Consider the following 14,138-nt stretch of genomic DNA (forward strand, 5'->3'; position numbering starts at 1 on the left):
TCTTTGCCATTTGATCATGTATTAGACAAAGTGGCACTTACACATAAACCCTGAATACAATAGATTCTACATACTCATTTTGAAAATTGCAACCCAGGCAATTACTAATTTATGTTTATACTGATAGTAGATTTTCATTAATGTGTGTTGGGTCTTGTTCTGTCAAGACCTGACACTAGAGAGACAATGCCAAAAAATGAGTGCAGTGGGATGTGTAATATCAAAAAGCAAGCCCCTCTGACAGGATGTTGGCACCAATGATTCAGCCTGTCTTTTGAGTTTGAAATGTTTAAGCTAATGAATAAGCATAGATGTTGGCATACATAATATAGAATGAGAGCCTGTGTATTGGGAATTTGGATATCAAAAAGTGATCCTATTTATTTGGATGTTAAATAGGATTCTCATGCCAAACTTGAAATTTTGATTCAGGATGCTAATAATAGAATTATAGAGCTCTGTGTCGGAGACCAACACAGAGCTAAAAGGAGGGTGAATATTGACCTTGTTGGGTCACCTGAAACTCAACTCTGAATGAATGCTAACTTTGCTGTGTGTCTGATGAATTTTTTGGCAATTTTTTGCTAACATAATAATATGTTAGTATTATATTTACAGCTTATTATGCTATTGCCAAATGGCCAAAAGAATTAAGTAATGCAGCTTTAAGTTGCTAATGCTAAAAGCCATTAGCAACCTCCAAATCTTTTGAACTGCCAGCAGGCAAGCTTATGTAATATATAAATTTACGATACATAAAGTGAGCCACAAGTTGAAAATGCACAATTGGATGTTTGCTGTGAAAAAGAAAGTACAGAGTAAATATCAAACCTAACATACAGTATATACAAACAACACAAATGAAGCATATGAAAATACCAACTTATTCTACAGTAAATATAGTGTTTTGTCAAACTGATTTAAGTTTGATTAAGAGTAGTTATGACAGCGGTTAAGCTTAATTACAAAGATTTTTCAAAGAATGTATACTGCTCTTTTGCAGCAATCTTACTCTTCCATTTCACATTTGAGGGTTGTACTCACTGTGTAAACAACAAAGGCAAAGCTGCTGAGGTTTTAAGTGGAACTATGTGAGGACTTGACTAAGCCCACAGTTTCAGACAAGAGCTCGGAAAGAGTGACTCGTCACTGCAGCTGGTTGAGCCAGCCATTGATAGATTTGTAGCTCGTAAGAAGCAGGGGAGGAAAAAAAGGAAGAGGGAAAATTACACATTGTTCCTGTGCTACTACTAGCCCCCTTTCGTCTGCTCAGCAAGCTCATAGTCCCAGCTTCAATATATGCAAGCTTCCTGGTGTGTGAAAGCAATGCTCCCACAAACACCGGGTGGGGGGACTCTTTAATTACTTGCTTCCACTAAAAAAGCTTCAGTTATTTATAATGCTTATCCATATTTGGTATGTGTGTGTGTATATGTGTGTATGTGTGTGCACTTCTGTGAAGAGCAGCTGGTCTGCTCTCTCCAGTGCTGTGGGAATCAGACATTCCTATTGATCTCCGTCTCCCATGGGACATGTGTTTGTGCGTGCATGTATGTGTGCATGTGTGTGTGCCCACTTGCCCACCTCTCATCCTTTCAACAGTATACTGTAGCAGCACAGTGGTTCAGTTTAGTTTTGTGTAACAGTGCCATCATCTGGTGATAACAGAAACTACAACATTTGCATTTTCATATACATTTTGTCATTTGGCGGATGCTTTTATCCAAAGAGACTTACAAGTGAAGAAAGACAGCACGTTTACTTCCTTCATGAGCCCCGTTTTCCACAGACATACGCATGGTTTAGTGATTTTTATATACAGTATGATAATCATTCTCTCTCTGTCTGTCTGTAGTGTGCTGGTTGTTTACTCCTCAATAGGGAAGAAAATGTAAGGATCACTGATCTTTACTCCCACTTCTTTTCATTAGATCACGTCAGGCCAAATTTAACATAGTGGAGTGTGTAACTGTGTGTGTGTGTGCGTGTGTGTTGCAGATAGTAAATCTCGGTGAAGCGCCTGGGTTAAAAGGGGAAAAAGGCGACCGGGTGAGTGAGAAAGACATCCGGACACACATATCTGTGTATGTCTATGTATGTGTGTGTGTGTGTGAAGCAAGACTAATATCAGCGGAATGTGTGATGTCATCACATGTGCCTAGACATGCCTAGCGTTGAACGGTGTTACTTAACCTTTTCCGCATACACACGCATGCACACACACACTCTGATGCTGTTATAGCCTATTATGATGCTCGCTATGAACCAATCCGCCGCCTAGCTGATGTTCATTCTTCAGTGCTCACTGATTCTAATACACAACCCACAATCATTTCTCTTTTCTGCCTCTCTCCATCTCAGGGTGATGACTGTTCTGGCTCCCATTCAGGTCCAGTAAGTAACTTTTCCATTGCGTCTCACTCTCTGAGCCTCATTTTGCAGAAAAGCATTGTCTCGTTATTTGGCATGCAGCACAGTACTATGAGTCTGAAATCTAGCCAAGAGTGGTCTGTGATAATACATGCCAACCAAGTGTCTCTAACCTCAGTGCGCAGAGGGATCCAAGGGCCAGAAGGGAGAGAAAGGAGAGCCGGTGAGTGCCAATCTTCTGTTACAGGTTATAGAACCACATCCCACTGCATCTCAACCCCTCTAACCTGTCGGCTATTTTGTTTGATCTTTATTCAAAACCTCATTTTTTTGCATCCAGGCCCGTTATTAATTATGCTCTTGGAATGAGTGTGTGCTTTCGTGTGTTTATTTACTTGTGAGTGAGTCATTGTGTGTATGTGCAAGTCTCTGTGACTGTGAATATGCATGTAAATGTTTCTGTGTATGTTTAAGCCATAAGTATAATTTTGATGCAGCTGATTGATGAACTGTATATACCTTAGTTTCTTGGATTTGTTTGACATGACTGCATAATATGAATGCATGCCTGCGTTTTTCAGGTTGTGTGTGTGAGTATGTGTGTGTGAGTAGAGCATATGGTTCCTGCTGGTCGTCCATACGGGTTGCTGACTGGTTACTGTGTTGTTTGCTATGCTCCAGTAGTGTGTGTGTGATGTCTCTTTAGAGCCAGGTCATTGATCTGGGCCTTGTCTCCATTCCTTCTCTCCACAGGCGCAGCCTGCCAACTGGGGCGAAGCAGTTGGGTACAAGGTGAAAGGTTTACGAAACTTTTGGTGATGGATAATGAAGATATGACCTTCTAATGATCATCTAATTAATTTCTAACCCCTTATTTTTCCTCTCATCTCTCTCTCTGTGTGCTTTTCACCTTTTTGCTCCGGCTCCGTCTAGGGAGAAAAGGGTCAGAAAGGAGAGCTTGGTCCACAGGGTCTCATTGGCAATCCTGGGAGGGACGTAAGTGTTTTTTATTTTCTACTTTTTTTAGTCTTTTGCTCTCTTTTGCTTTGTCTGACAGAGTTGGTGAAACTAGAATCAATAAAAATATCCATGAATGGTCAAACAGTTAGCTTGGAATGTATAGTATATTTATAAGTGAGCATGCACTCACAATGCCCTCATGTCCTCAGACACCATCCACTTACACCGTCACTTTTATCAGGCTAAGAGCGGATATTCAGTAAACTTATATGGTATTACTCTTTAAGCTCAGACTCCCATTGATATCTGCTCTCCCCTCCTCTCTCCCATGGCGTTAAGTCGGCTTGTTAATGCCTGTTAGATTAGGCTAGAGCAACAAAGCTTGCACAATCAATGCTGCCTCATTGACTGTGCTGTTCGTCTCTCACACAGGCAGACTCCTATTCAGGAAGACTTAAACCTTTTAATCTTCCCTGTTCAGCGCAGTGATCCTGTAAACGCATGAAAAGTTTTGAAGAACAAATTACAACGTGTGTGTGCTCCGAGATATTCCCCTGGTTTTCAGCATCAGACGCTCTCACATTTAGCTGTTCACCAGGCTAAGTGCTTGTCGTGGACAGATGGATTTGGTGGAGGATAGATTTTCTTAAGCCTCCCATCCATCTGACATTGTGAATATGAATGTGCTTGTTGATGTGACTTGAATCAGGCAGGCAGAAAATATTGCATATGCACCACTGAAGATAATACATCTTACAGACTCTACAATTCCCCTTCTTGCTATTTCCAATTGCGATATGTGAAACAAATGAGGGAAATCAACAAGTCTCTTTCACTATTTAAGAAGACATTTTGGAGATAGATGTGTACAGAGCTTGTTCAATTATTCTGGGCTGACACTGATGATGTCACTGACCTGTAATGATGTCGTCACTTCCCTCTTTGTCTGTCACCATTTGCCAGGGTCGAGCAGGGTCCATCTGTGTAGTCGGCCCCAAAGGACAGAAGGTCTGTCTGCATTAAGTCTGGGAATTTTTTAGCATCAACCTGTCTGTCACTTACATTCAGTTCAGTTTGGACTGAACAAAGTTGTGTTGAACTTTTTTCCTAGGGTACCCCAGGTTTGGTGGGTCCTGAGGGGTTGGCTGGAGAGCCAGGGAAGCCTGGACTGCCAGGCCCACCAGGAATTGGACTGCCAGGCCCCGCGGTGAGTGTGTTTTTTAAAGAACTCTGAAGGAAGAAAAAAGCCTATATGCACTTTTTTTGTCATTTCACTGATTAAATTAATATCCTCACATTTCTCTCCTCTTAGATGGTCTCAGCTTGACCAAAAAGTAGTTTTATTAGACAAAATGCTTCAGAAGTGCAGGGCAGGACTTGGCAGGGCTCCTTCTTTTGGTGCAGCTTTTATTGGCTTTCACAGCCTAAAAGCATTTTAAAAAGAGTCTTTTTCTTTTCTTGTCAGGGACCTCCTGGTGAACCGGGTGGTGCAAAAGGAGACCAGGTACGTTAACCCTTTGGCAAATGACTTATGATCATTAAAAAAAAATATATATATATTGTCCCTAGTGATGGAAACAAGCTTAGAGAAATTCTTACCAACACTTAGACTTACAAAACCCAGAATGACATAACGCATGAGTTAAAATCCAACAGGCTTTTTTTTTAGGATGGCTTTCAGGGTAGCTGTGTTTGTATATGACACATGCAATGGTCTGTGTGTTAACAGGGCGATACAGGACCTGCGGGAGAAGATGGATTGTCTGGAGATCCAGTGAGAGACTCTTTTAAATATTGATTGGTATTCAGTAATGTATGCATGAGCTTCCAATATACTGTATTCTGACTGTGAGCTGATACATCAGTGTTTGACTGGGATTCTGCTGTTTTCATAGGGACCAAGAGGACCAGCAGGATCTAAAGGAGAGAAGGTATAATACCCTGTAAACATTGTCTTTAATCTCTTTATCTGCATGTCTGTGTGCTTTCTCATCCACATATTGCATGTTTGTTCAATCTTCAGGGTGACCCATGCGAAGTGTGTCCCGTGCTGCCTGCAGACATGGGCAACACAGTGGCTCTGCAAGGAAAGCCTGGCCCTAAAGGAGAGCCTGGATTACCTGGAATAGGAGATACAGGACTGCCTGTAAGCACAACAGTTGTACCATAATGTCAAACTGTAATGTATTCTTAACTGCCCTGAATGTTCAGTTTAACATTTTTACGATCTTGCTACATGTCTTTTTAGGGAGTAGTAGACGTGATCTGAGCTGTAGCTGGCAATTGAACCTTGAATTCCTGTTTGATAGTGGATATATTTTATTTTTCTTATCATTCTGACAAAAGGTATGTAGTTTATTTCTACTTCGGGGTTGTACTTGCCCTTGTAACTCTCTGTGTTGCAGCAAGGAAAGAAAGCGCGGTATGCTGTTAAATGTTTACTCTTCAAGGCTAAGGTCATTTTCTTAATGTAATCTTAACATGTCTCTCTCTCTCTCTTTCTGTTGAGCCTGTATCTTCCCACTTACCCCGGCAGGTGAAATAAGGAATGATTTGTGGGGGGTGGGGTATAAATCTAGAGCCTTATGAGATTCTCTGTGCAACGATTTCCAATAGCACCAGCATCCATCTGTCATACCTGGTTAGGGCAGAAGGAGAAGAAGGTAGAGCAAAGGAGAGGGAGAGTGAGATATGACCTCACTCTAACAAACTTGAGCTAACAACACTCTAACTTCTGGCTCATTCCTTCTTTTCTCTCCTCTTTTCTCTCTCTCTATATATGTACCAGGGGCCTCAAGGTACAGATGGCAAGGCGGGACAGAAGGTATAGATTCCCCCCTCATTCATTTACTGCTTATGGTTCATTCATATTCTGTGCAAACGTGACCTATACACACTCATCGGCATTCTTACTCATTCAGTTATGCTAACTTCAGCACTGCAGAATGCTCTCTCCTAAAGCGATGCAAGCAAACTAGCTGAACTTAACTCCACTGACCAAAGCGCGCACACACACACACATATTCAGCACACCTACACATGGCCACCTTGCTAGATCTATACCCATATGTGCATGACTGCCACACACACACACACACACACACACACACACACACACACCACAACATCTGCCTAATTACAATGACCTTTATGCTTACAACACCTTGTCTAGATACGACATCTCAAAACCAACATGGTCATCAGGGTGAGCTGGGACTAATTTGCTTTCTTTGATGTCTGTGTTTTTCTATGTTTTGGCAGGGAGAACAAGGATCAGAAGGTGCCAAAGGTGAAAAGGTCAGCTTGTTGTCTTTATTAAGCTTGAGGTTAAATCTCTTTCTTGTTTCTTTCTTGTTGTCACTTGTTCAGGTTACTTTATTTAGCTGTCAGTCAGATAGAGTAGTCTAATTAGTTAACTTTTTGCACTTCTTACAATGTCAATTTAGTATGTTTTTTATTGATTGACATCTTATTTAAATATGTCCTAATGTGGATCATTATTTGCAGACAACATTGACCCACATCTGATTTGTCCATGTGATTCAGGGTGAGCCTTGCTCTGTGTGCCCCACTCTCGGAGAGTTGCCCGCGAACATGGTCCCAAGTGTCATGACCCAAACCCTGCAGGGCCAGAAAGGAGAGCCTGGAATCGGACAGAAAGGAGAACAAGTAGGTCTATGCGCGCTCTTGCTGTTTTAGTAAGGATTAATGTGATTCTAGTGCATTTTGATATAGTCATAAACACAACCAAGGTGAAAACAATAACAAACAGTCTTATCTTGTTAGTGTTGGAGGACTTTACTAAAAAGGAAACAATGAGATATAACACCCATGGTAAAAGACAACTGATTAGGTAATTGGTTTTGTTTGAATATATGTCTATTTCTTTGTGAGCAGTGATAAGCACATTCATTAAAATTATGTATCATTTACTTTTTCTGCACCACAGGGGAAGTTGGGAAAAGAAGGATCACCTGGCCTTAAAGGAGAAATGGTAAGTAACATAAAAAGAATCGGACTGAGAGTAGGTGACCTCAATAGCAGACCGCATTAAAGGCTTACATAAGGGGAACTCACTCAGTAAGTTGTTGAATGGGGTTCTTAATAGACTTCATGAGGAAGTTAATCACCGCGGTGGACTGATTTTAGGGTCCAAAACTGTCTGCCATAGGGATTTTATTCAGTGGGGAACTTATTAGTGAAAAGCTTAGGCAGTGAAAAACCAAATGTATTTGACATGGTTGCCTGTAGGGCGCACCTTACTATGAAATGTGAATTACCAATTTAAAAGAGCCATCCATTTTTATCAATTTGTGAAATTCAGATAGTAATTTTTTTATTTCTTGCTTGTCTGCAGGGTAGTGCGGGGAGCAAAGGAGCTGATGGTAAGCCGGTAAGTTCAGATTTAGTTCATTGAAACAGAGTGTCTCGCTTCACATCTTGATTCAGTTAAGTCATGAAATGAAATCTGTCCATATAACAGGGAAAACCTGGACCAAGGGGATCCAGTGGCAAGGATGGACAGAAAGGTTCGAAGGTAAGAGAACAGAGTGCAATAACTGTGAAGCAGGAGGTTGGATACATTCTAAATATCTGTCTGGATTTTGACTTTGTTCTTCAATGCTTTCAGAGTAAGAAAGGTCTAGTGTTGTTTTTTTTTTATAGTCAAGGTTGTTATGTTCTGTCAAGAATGTATTGGTGCACTCAGAAATTATGTATAAAGAAATGCGACAAATGGATGGCTTATAAAACCCATCACAATGATACTACTAAAACCTTTGTATGAAGGCTGAGATATTGTGAGTTGTATCAATATGTTGTGTACCTCACTGGCAAGACTTATGCTTTTTCTGTGGTTACTAAATGAAAAACAATAAAACTTTTTTAAAAAAAGTTTAAAAAAAGTTTTTAAAAAAAGAAATCATGTACAACATGTAATTATAGACAGATTACCCATTTTAAAAATGATGGAGGATGTGTGTACAGCAAAGTAAAAATTAAAATGTTCATGGAAGCTAACAAATAATACATTTAAATATATGTAGAAATAAACCCACTTGCTGGAAACCAATAAAAGTTTACAAACAGTTTGGAGTTAAAAGTTGATATTGCAATCAGCACTCATCCTTGCATTGTCAAAATGTGACATAAGCATATGTGTATGAAATTACTTCTGTTTTCCTGCACAACTTGACACTATGCACCTTTATGCCAGACCTGTTACAATATTGAAAATTCTCATTCATAGGATTTAATAAGTACAGTTAATCAGTCACTCAGGATCATGAAAAGAAACTTTTCACACAAGTTATTGATTTTTTTTTTCTCTGAAAGGTTTTTAGCATAAACACTCAACACCGTGATAGAGCCATTAGCCATAATCACACAGTAACAGTTTGAGCCATCTTATCTGAAAACAGGTGTTTTTACAAATGTCTGTGCAAAACCATCCACCATCTTTAAAAAATTGAGGGCTCTGACCAGGTCGTTAGATGCAGTCTGAGCTGAAAGAGAGGTCTCCTTCTTGGGATATTGTATATTTTCCATGTACTTACTTTTGCAGTTTGTGCAGTTCAGGGCAAAATGAACTGATGTTGATCATAAGCTTGCAGTTATTCTAGTTTATTTCTACGTGTGCATGTGACATTGCTCAGAAACAATATGTGTGATTATACCTTTTGATTATACCCCTTGACACTATCTCATCCCATGTTGCTTTAATATTATATTCATGTTTTGACAGGGAGAGCAAGGACTACCTGGTCTTAGTGTTCCTGGCTTTAAGGGTGAGAAGGTATGAGTAGACATACTGTATATATTCATTCTTTGTGTCCTCTAGCTTGATTGTCATGCAAACAAACCTTCCTGACTCTTTGCCCTTCCCTAGGGCGAGTGTGGTGTTTGCCAGCCATCTGAGGTTGGCAGCGGTCCTCCCATCATCAAAATGTCTGAGGGAATAAGAGGCGAACCAGGCCCTCCAGGGCCCCCCGGACCTCCAGGGCTTGGGGCCGATGGCAAACAGGTGCAGTTCATACGATGCTAGCCATCACAGAAATATCTAGAAACAAAATCAAATTAAATATCTACAAACACACACAGACAGCTTTTTAGAATCAGTAACTTGATATATATATTTGATTTGTTTAATTAATTTTATTTTTTTGCATTATAACCTTGTGGTGCTGGAAGGAAATTGAGTTTATTCAAAAGAGCTACAAAAATTACTGTCAGGTGAGGAAAGGTCAGTGCCTCTCAACACTTTCTTGGTCCCCCCTTTAGAGGGCAGTATGATGCCCTCTGAGTACCTATGCTCAGGAGCAAAAGACTCCTTAATCCCTGCTGCTTAAAATGATTTCAGTTCTTATGTCCGTATTTCCTATTTTGCACCGATGACTGACTTTATATTGGAGTTTATTAAACTATTGACTTCCTGTCTGACTTTAATGAATGGTTTAAATTGTATTTTGTATATGTTGCCACCATTTGTTTTATTGTGCTCTATATTATTACATATGACATTATTGTGCTTTAATTGCATTTTATTGTTTATTATAATCATTGCTGTGTGTTTACTCTATAAAACTAGAGACAATATAACAATTATATAACAATATAACTTGTTACTTGAAAATGTAATACTCCTACAACTTACAACCAAGCCCTTTTAGGGGGCAAATAAAGATAGCATTGTTTCATAGCATACTTCAACAGTTTAGTTAAACAGAAATCTACACTGCATACACCACCACTGTCATAAGTATATGTTGTCATCAGAATTATTAGTAGACATCAAATTATACAAAGTAGCTTCTTGTTATCCTATTTTGTTTCAACATTGAAACTGATTATTCAGCATCTGGATGAGTGAAAAGTTTTTGGTGAATCAACCCAATGCTTATTGTACAAGTAGGATATGCAGGGATTCTCGTCTTACCGCAGAATATTTACTAAGTGTAATAAATCTCTGTTGGCTTCTGTCACACCTCCCAATTACATGCTGTGTGCCTCTGTGGTTAGCTTTATGTCAAATGTCAACAGTTATTTTATCTGAATGGAAGGGGACTTGCACAGTACTTGCAGATGACTGCACATGAGCGTTGTATATGTGTATGTGTGTGTGTGTGTGCACCTGCATTCATCTATCTGCTTGCGTTTGTACATCACCATACTATTTGCTTACACAGGGCCTGCTGGGTCTGCCTGGTGCTACAGGAGAAAAGGTAAGATTCCTCTTAAAGTTTCTAATAGATTTTCACTTATGGCTGTTGTGTGTATGTGTTATCAAATACAGAATGTAGCAGCAACAAATTCACAACACAATAAGAAGCCTTGGTATCAGCTGAGAAATAGAGATTAAAACCAATTTATTGATGTCTCATGGGCATTCTGTACAGTCCCAGTGTGGCATTTGGAATCACCAATTGCCTTTGGAGACAGAATACCTTAACTAATACTAATACTAATACCAACACAACATCTACTGGGACCAAGAATGTCTCCAGGAAAATCATCCTACAATATTAAAAAATATTTCAAGGGAGCCCAGGCGCTCAGTTTAATTCAGGTCACCGAGCATTCCCATCACTTTACCCGAAAAACTGGGAAATAAATCTGCCATCAACTAAGCCAGGCTGACTTAAATTACCTGAAAGGACTCCTACAATAACTTTTCCTGGACTTCAAAGTAGAGGCTGACCGATAGTGGATGTTTTTGGCTGATGCCGTTAGCAATATTTCAGAGTTCAATAAGTCATAAACACAAAAGATCATATCTGCCATTAATATTGACCTGTCTGATGTATTGGTAGCGCTCTACTTCAAAGAAATGCTTTAGTTTGATATCAGCAATGCAGCTACAGAACAGATTACAAAGGGAAATTAAAGGTACCCTGTAGAGTTTTCTTCAAACAAAAGTTATGTTTACATTCAGTGTTTTGCAACTAATGCATTGTATGTATGCTTGAGGTCTAAGAAACATGTTGAGTGCATTTCCTTCCTCATAAAAAACACAAGCCAATTCTTAAAAAAATTTAAATCATGCGCCGTTAACATCCATGTTTGCTTGCTATCAGTCTTCTCCTTCACATTGCTACATTTCTTGGTGCATTATTGCCACCAACTGTTAGTCAGTGGATTAGCATGAAACCAACAACAGGAATGTGTATCACATTGTGAAACAAAACAGGGACCCACTTGTAAAAACATTGCTCCATTGTGCTGATAGTGGTCAAAAACTCCACAGGGTACCTTTAAATGTAAGCATTGTAAGAACTACGGAGATGATTGTTTGGGCCTTTTATCATCATATTTTAATGTTACCAGGGTGACCAAGGAGAGCAAGGGGACAAGGGAGTGGATGGAGCTCGTGGAGAACCAGGACTGCCTGGAGAGCCTGGACGGGATGGAGTGATGGGCTTGAAGGGAGAGAAGGTACAAAGTTCCTGAAATTTTGGCCTGTGATTAAGATCAAATCAGTCTGATTCTTTTCCATATATTACAGAGATGTACAGTAGTTAGGTCTTTTTGAGTTAGTATGGATCTGGCTTTTGTCTCTCCATCCATGAGACATAAAATTGCAGGGAATATCTTTGATACCAGTGGTCACACCTTTGGACCAATGATGATTTCCAGTGGTTTCTGGTGTTTACAAATACACACAGATTAGGTGCTATCATTTTTTAACTGAAGTTTGTTTATTTCTCAAGGTTCCTGGATGAAGGTTTTGATTTGTTGTGTTTTGCCAGGGTGATGCTTGTACCAGCTGTCCATCTCTGGGCACTGCAGTGGGTGATGGTGTAGCTGTGCCAGGACCCAAAGGAGAGAGAGGAGACCCTGGTCCCTCAGGAGAAGGGAAGCCTGGAAAGAATGTGAGTGAATTTGTTTGTTTATGTATTTATTTATTTGCATCCAGCTCTCTGTACTGTAATAATTTGCTGTTGATGTTTTCTTTTCAGGGAAAACCAGGCTTACCAGGTGTGCAGGGACCTCCTGGTCCCAAAGGAGGCAAGGTATGAATATCCATTTATGTCGGTGTATCATGATGTTTATAAATACATGGGATTGTGTCCATTCATGCATCACTGACATATTCTAATCTGTATTGTCCTGTACCCCCTACAGGGAGAATCTGGAGTTGCAGGAGTTGGCCTTCCAGGACCACAAGTAAGGCTGATGTGTCTTGAAACAAGACTAGGTCAAACCCTTCAAAACCTAGTAAATGGCCGGACTGTGTATGAAATGCTAGAGGACTTTGAAAGACCCAGTGAAATGAAAAATACATTTTCCCACTTTTAATCTTGTCTTCCTGTGTTAATTGTTCAGTTATCTCTTATGATATGCCAGTTATATGTACATTTTTGAGTATTTTTACTTTAAAATCCTTGTATTTCCTTTCCTGTAAAACGGTTTCAAATGTTCAGTGATTCATCTTGAACTCAGTGGCGTTTACAAAAATTCATCCAATCAAATGTGACTTTGGGCGACTAGCTAACCGCACCCATCATATAAAAATACACTTGACCGACATGTGGGGGTGTAGTAGCTAACATAACAATATGGAGAGAGATAGTAAGAGATGTATGTGTCGATATCAGTGGGCAAAAACTTTCCAAAACAATGTGGTTGAGGTTTAATTGATTCATCTCTCCTTTGTCCTACTGAGCCAACAGTCCTCTGTAGCTCTGTTTCTTTCTGCAGCTGCATATCACACTTAACGTGCTAAGCCCCACCCACTTTGTAGTGGTCCAATCAAATACAAAGGATTTGATTTAAATCCCTCTTGTAACTGTACACCACGCAAATATTCTGTTTCACTGGGAAATAGGTCACAGTACAGAAGCTGAAGACGCTCTAATGTCCGTTTCACTGGAACTTTAATTTGAAACGAGGTACACAAGGTTTGAAACGGATACACAAAGTGGTGGCATTCAGCTGACCAATGGTGTAACTTCATCACTCAGCGACTCACTCAAGGTACAGACACACTGGATCCACTGCCAGATGTCAAGTTGACGGATCTGGGACAAGATTCAGCCATACAGTGCATGATGGATACAGTACAGCGTGTTGATGGACCAATAACCATATCTGAATTTGCATAATCATGACTCAACCTCAACTTTATGTACATGAGTCCGTCCAGTGCAATACGCCTGGCCCACAAAACTCAAATCAAACTGTCAAACTAAGCAGTGCTGATCAAATATCAATCAAGATTCTGTTACTGAATTGCCCATTTCTTGCCTCAAATTTTTTCAGAGACATATTTTAGTGTACTGTTTAGCTGTGATATGAGAAAGTTTGTGACTCGGCCGCCATGTTGAAAATAGACGACCCAAAACCAAGCACCACTCAACCCAGTACATCAACCACCACGTCACCATCAGCTTGAGTGTTTAGTGGTCCAGTGTGTCCAGATGCGACCTTGCTGCAGTCTGTGTGTCTCCACCATCAGTCAGTCAGGCAGTCAGTCACGGGCAATCGTGGTTATAGGGCTGGCCCCTGCTGTCGCAGTCCAGCCAAAAACAACAGTATCTGGCATAATAAATAGGTTTTATGCCAACAGCTGATGCAGCTCTGTCACACACAAACTATACACAGCTTCTAGATAGACACAGTCGTGCTGTGATCTCATTAATGAACACCACATCCTGCTATGATATCTCAGATCTAATAATAATACAATCATGAGGTTGTAAATAACAATTGAAAAATGATCCAGGGACATTTACTCTTGAATCCTCTGATTCATTGTGGAATCTTCACGTGATTCTTTACTGACACAGGAAAGCCACTCCTTCATTTTTTCC

The 14,138-nt window shown here is 40.0% G+C and overlaps 1 protein-coding gene across 9 annotated transcripts in view; it reads left to right on the top strand.

Annotated features, from left to right (window-relative positions):
* col16a1 (collagen, type XVI, alpha 1) overlaps nucleotides 1–14,138 on the top strand; it is a 70,569-nt gene that overhangs the window by 32,424 nt on the left and 24,007 nt on the right. For 5 of the 9 annotated variants that reach the window (XM_042435346.1, XM_042435343.1, XM_042435347.1 and 2 more), the window contains exons 10-34: nucleotides 1,856–1,891; nucleotides 1,999–2,049; nucleotides 2,362–2,394; nucleotides 2,549–2,593; nucleotides 3,124–3,162; nucleotides 3,304–3,366; nucleotides 4,294–4,338; nucleotides 4,442–4,537; nucleotides 4,796–4,834; nucleotides 5,060–5,104; nucleotides 5,226–5,261; nucleotides 5,354–5,476; nucleotides 6,119–6,154; nucleotides 6,592–6,627; nucleotides 6,877–6,999; nucleotides 7,280–7,324; nucleotides 7,688–7,723; nucleotides 7,814–7,867; nucleotides 9,074–9,124; nucleotides 9,218–9,352; nucleotides 10,515–10,550; nucleotides 11,653–11,760; nucleotides 12,075–12,197; nucleotides 12,285–12,338; nucleotides 12,451–12,492. In XM_042435346.1, the coding sequence (XP_042291280.1) occupies nucleotides 1,856–1,891; nucleotides 1,999–2,049; nucleotides 2,362–2,394; nucleotides 2,549–2,593; nucleotides 3,124–3,162; nucleotides 3,304–3,366; nucleotides 4,294–4,338; nucleotides 4,442–4,537; nucleotides 4,796–4,834; nucleotides 5,060–5,104; nucleotides 5,226–5,261; nucleotides 5,354–5,476; nucleotides 6,119–6,154; nucleotides 6,592–6,627; nucleotides 6,877–6,999; nucleotides 7,280–7,324; nucleotides 7,688–7,723; nucleotides 7,814–7,867; nucleotides 9,074–9,124; nucleotides 9,218–9,352; nucleotides 10,515–10,550; nucleotides 11,653–11,760; nucleotides 12,075–12,197; nucleotides 12,285–12,338; nucleotides 12,451–12,492 (1,530 nt within the window). The remainder of the gene's footprint in view (nucleotides 1–1,855; nucleotides 1,892–1,998; nucleotides 2,050–2,361; nucleotides 2,395–2,548; nucleotides 2,594–3,123; nucleotides 3,163–3,303; nucleotides 3,367–4,293; nucleotides 4,339–4,441; nucleotides 4,538–4,795; nucleotides 4,835–5,059; nucleotides 5,105–5,225; nucleotides 5,262–5,353; nucleotides 5,477–6,118; nucleotides 6,155–6,591; nucleotides 6,628–6,876; nucleotides 7,000–7,279; nucleotides 7,325–7,687; nucleotides 7,724–7,813; nucleotides 7,868–9,073; nucleotides 9,125–9,217; nucleotides 9,353–10,514; nucleotides 10,551–11,652; nucleotides 11,761–12,074; nucleotides 12,198–12,284; nucleotides 12,339–12,450; nucleotides 12,493–14,138) is intronic. The other 4 variants (XM_042435345.1, XM_042435349.1, XM_042435350.1 and 1 more) reach the window with 2 other exon arrangements.

This window comes from Thunnus maccoyii, chromosome 15 (genome assembly GCF_910596095.1).
Source record: "Thunnus maccoyii chromosome 15, fThuMac1.1, whole genome shotgun sequence".
In the NCBI taxonomy this organism is placed as follows: domain Eukaryota; kingdom Metazoa; phylum Chordata; class Actinopteri; order Scombriformes; family Scombridae; genus Thunnus; species Thunnus maccoyii.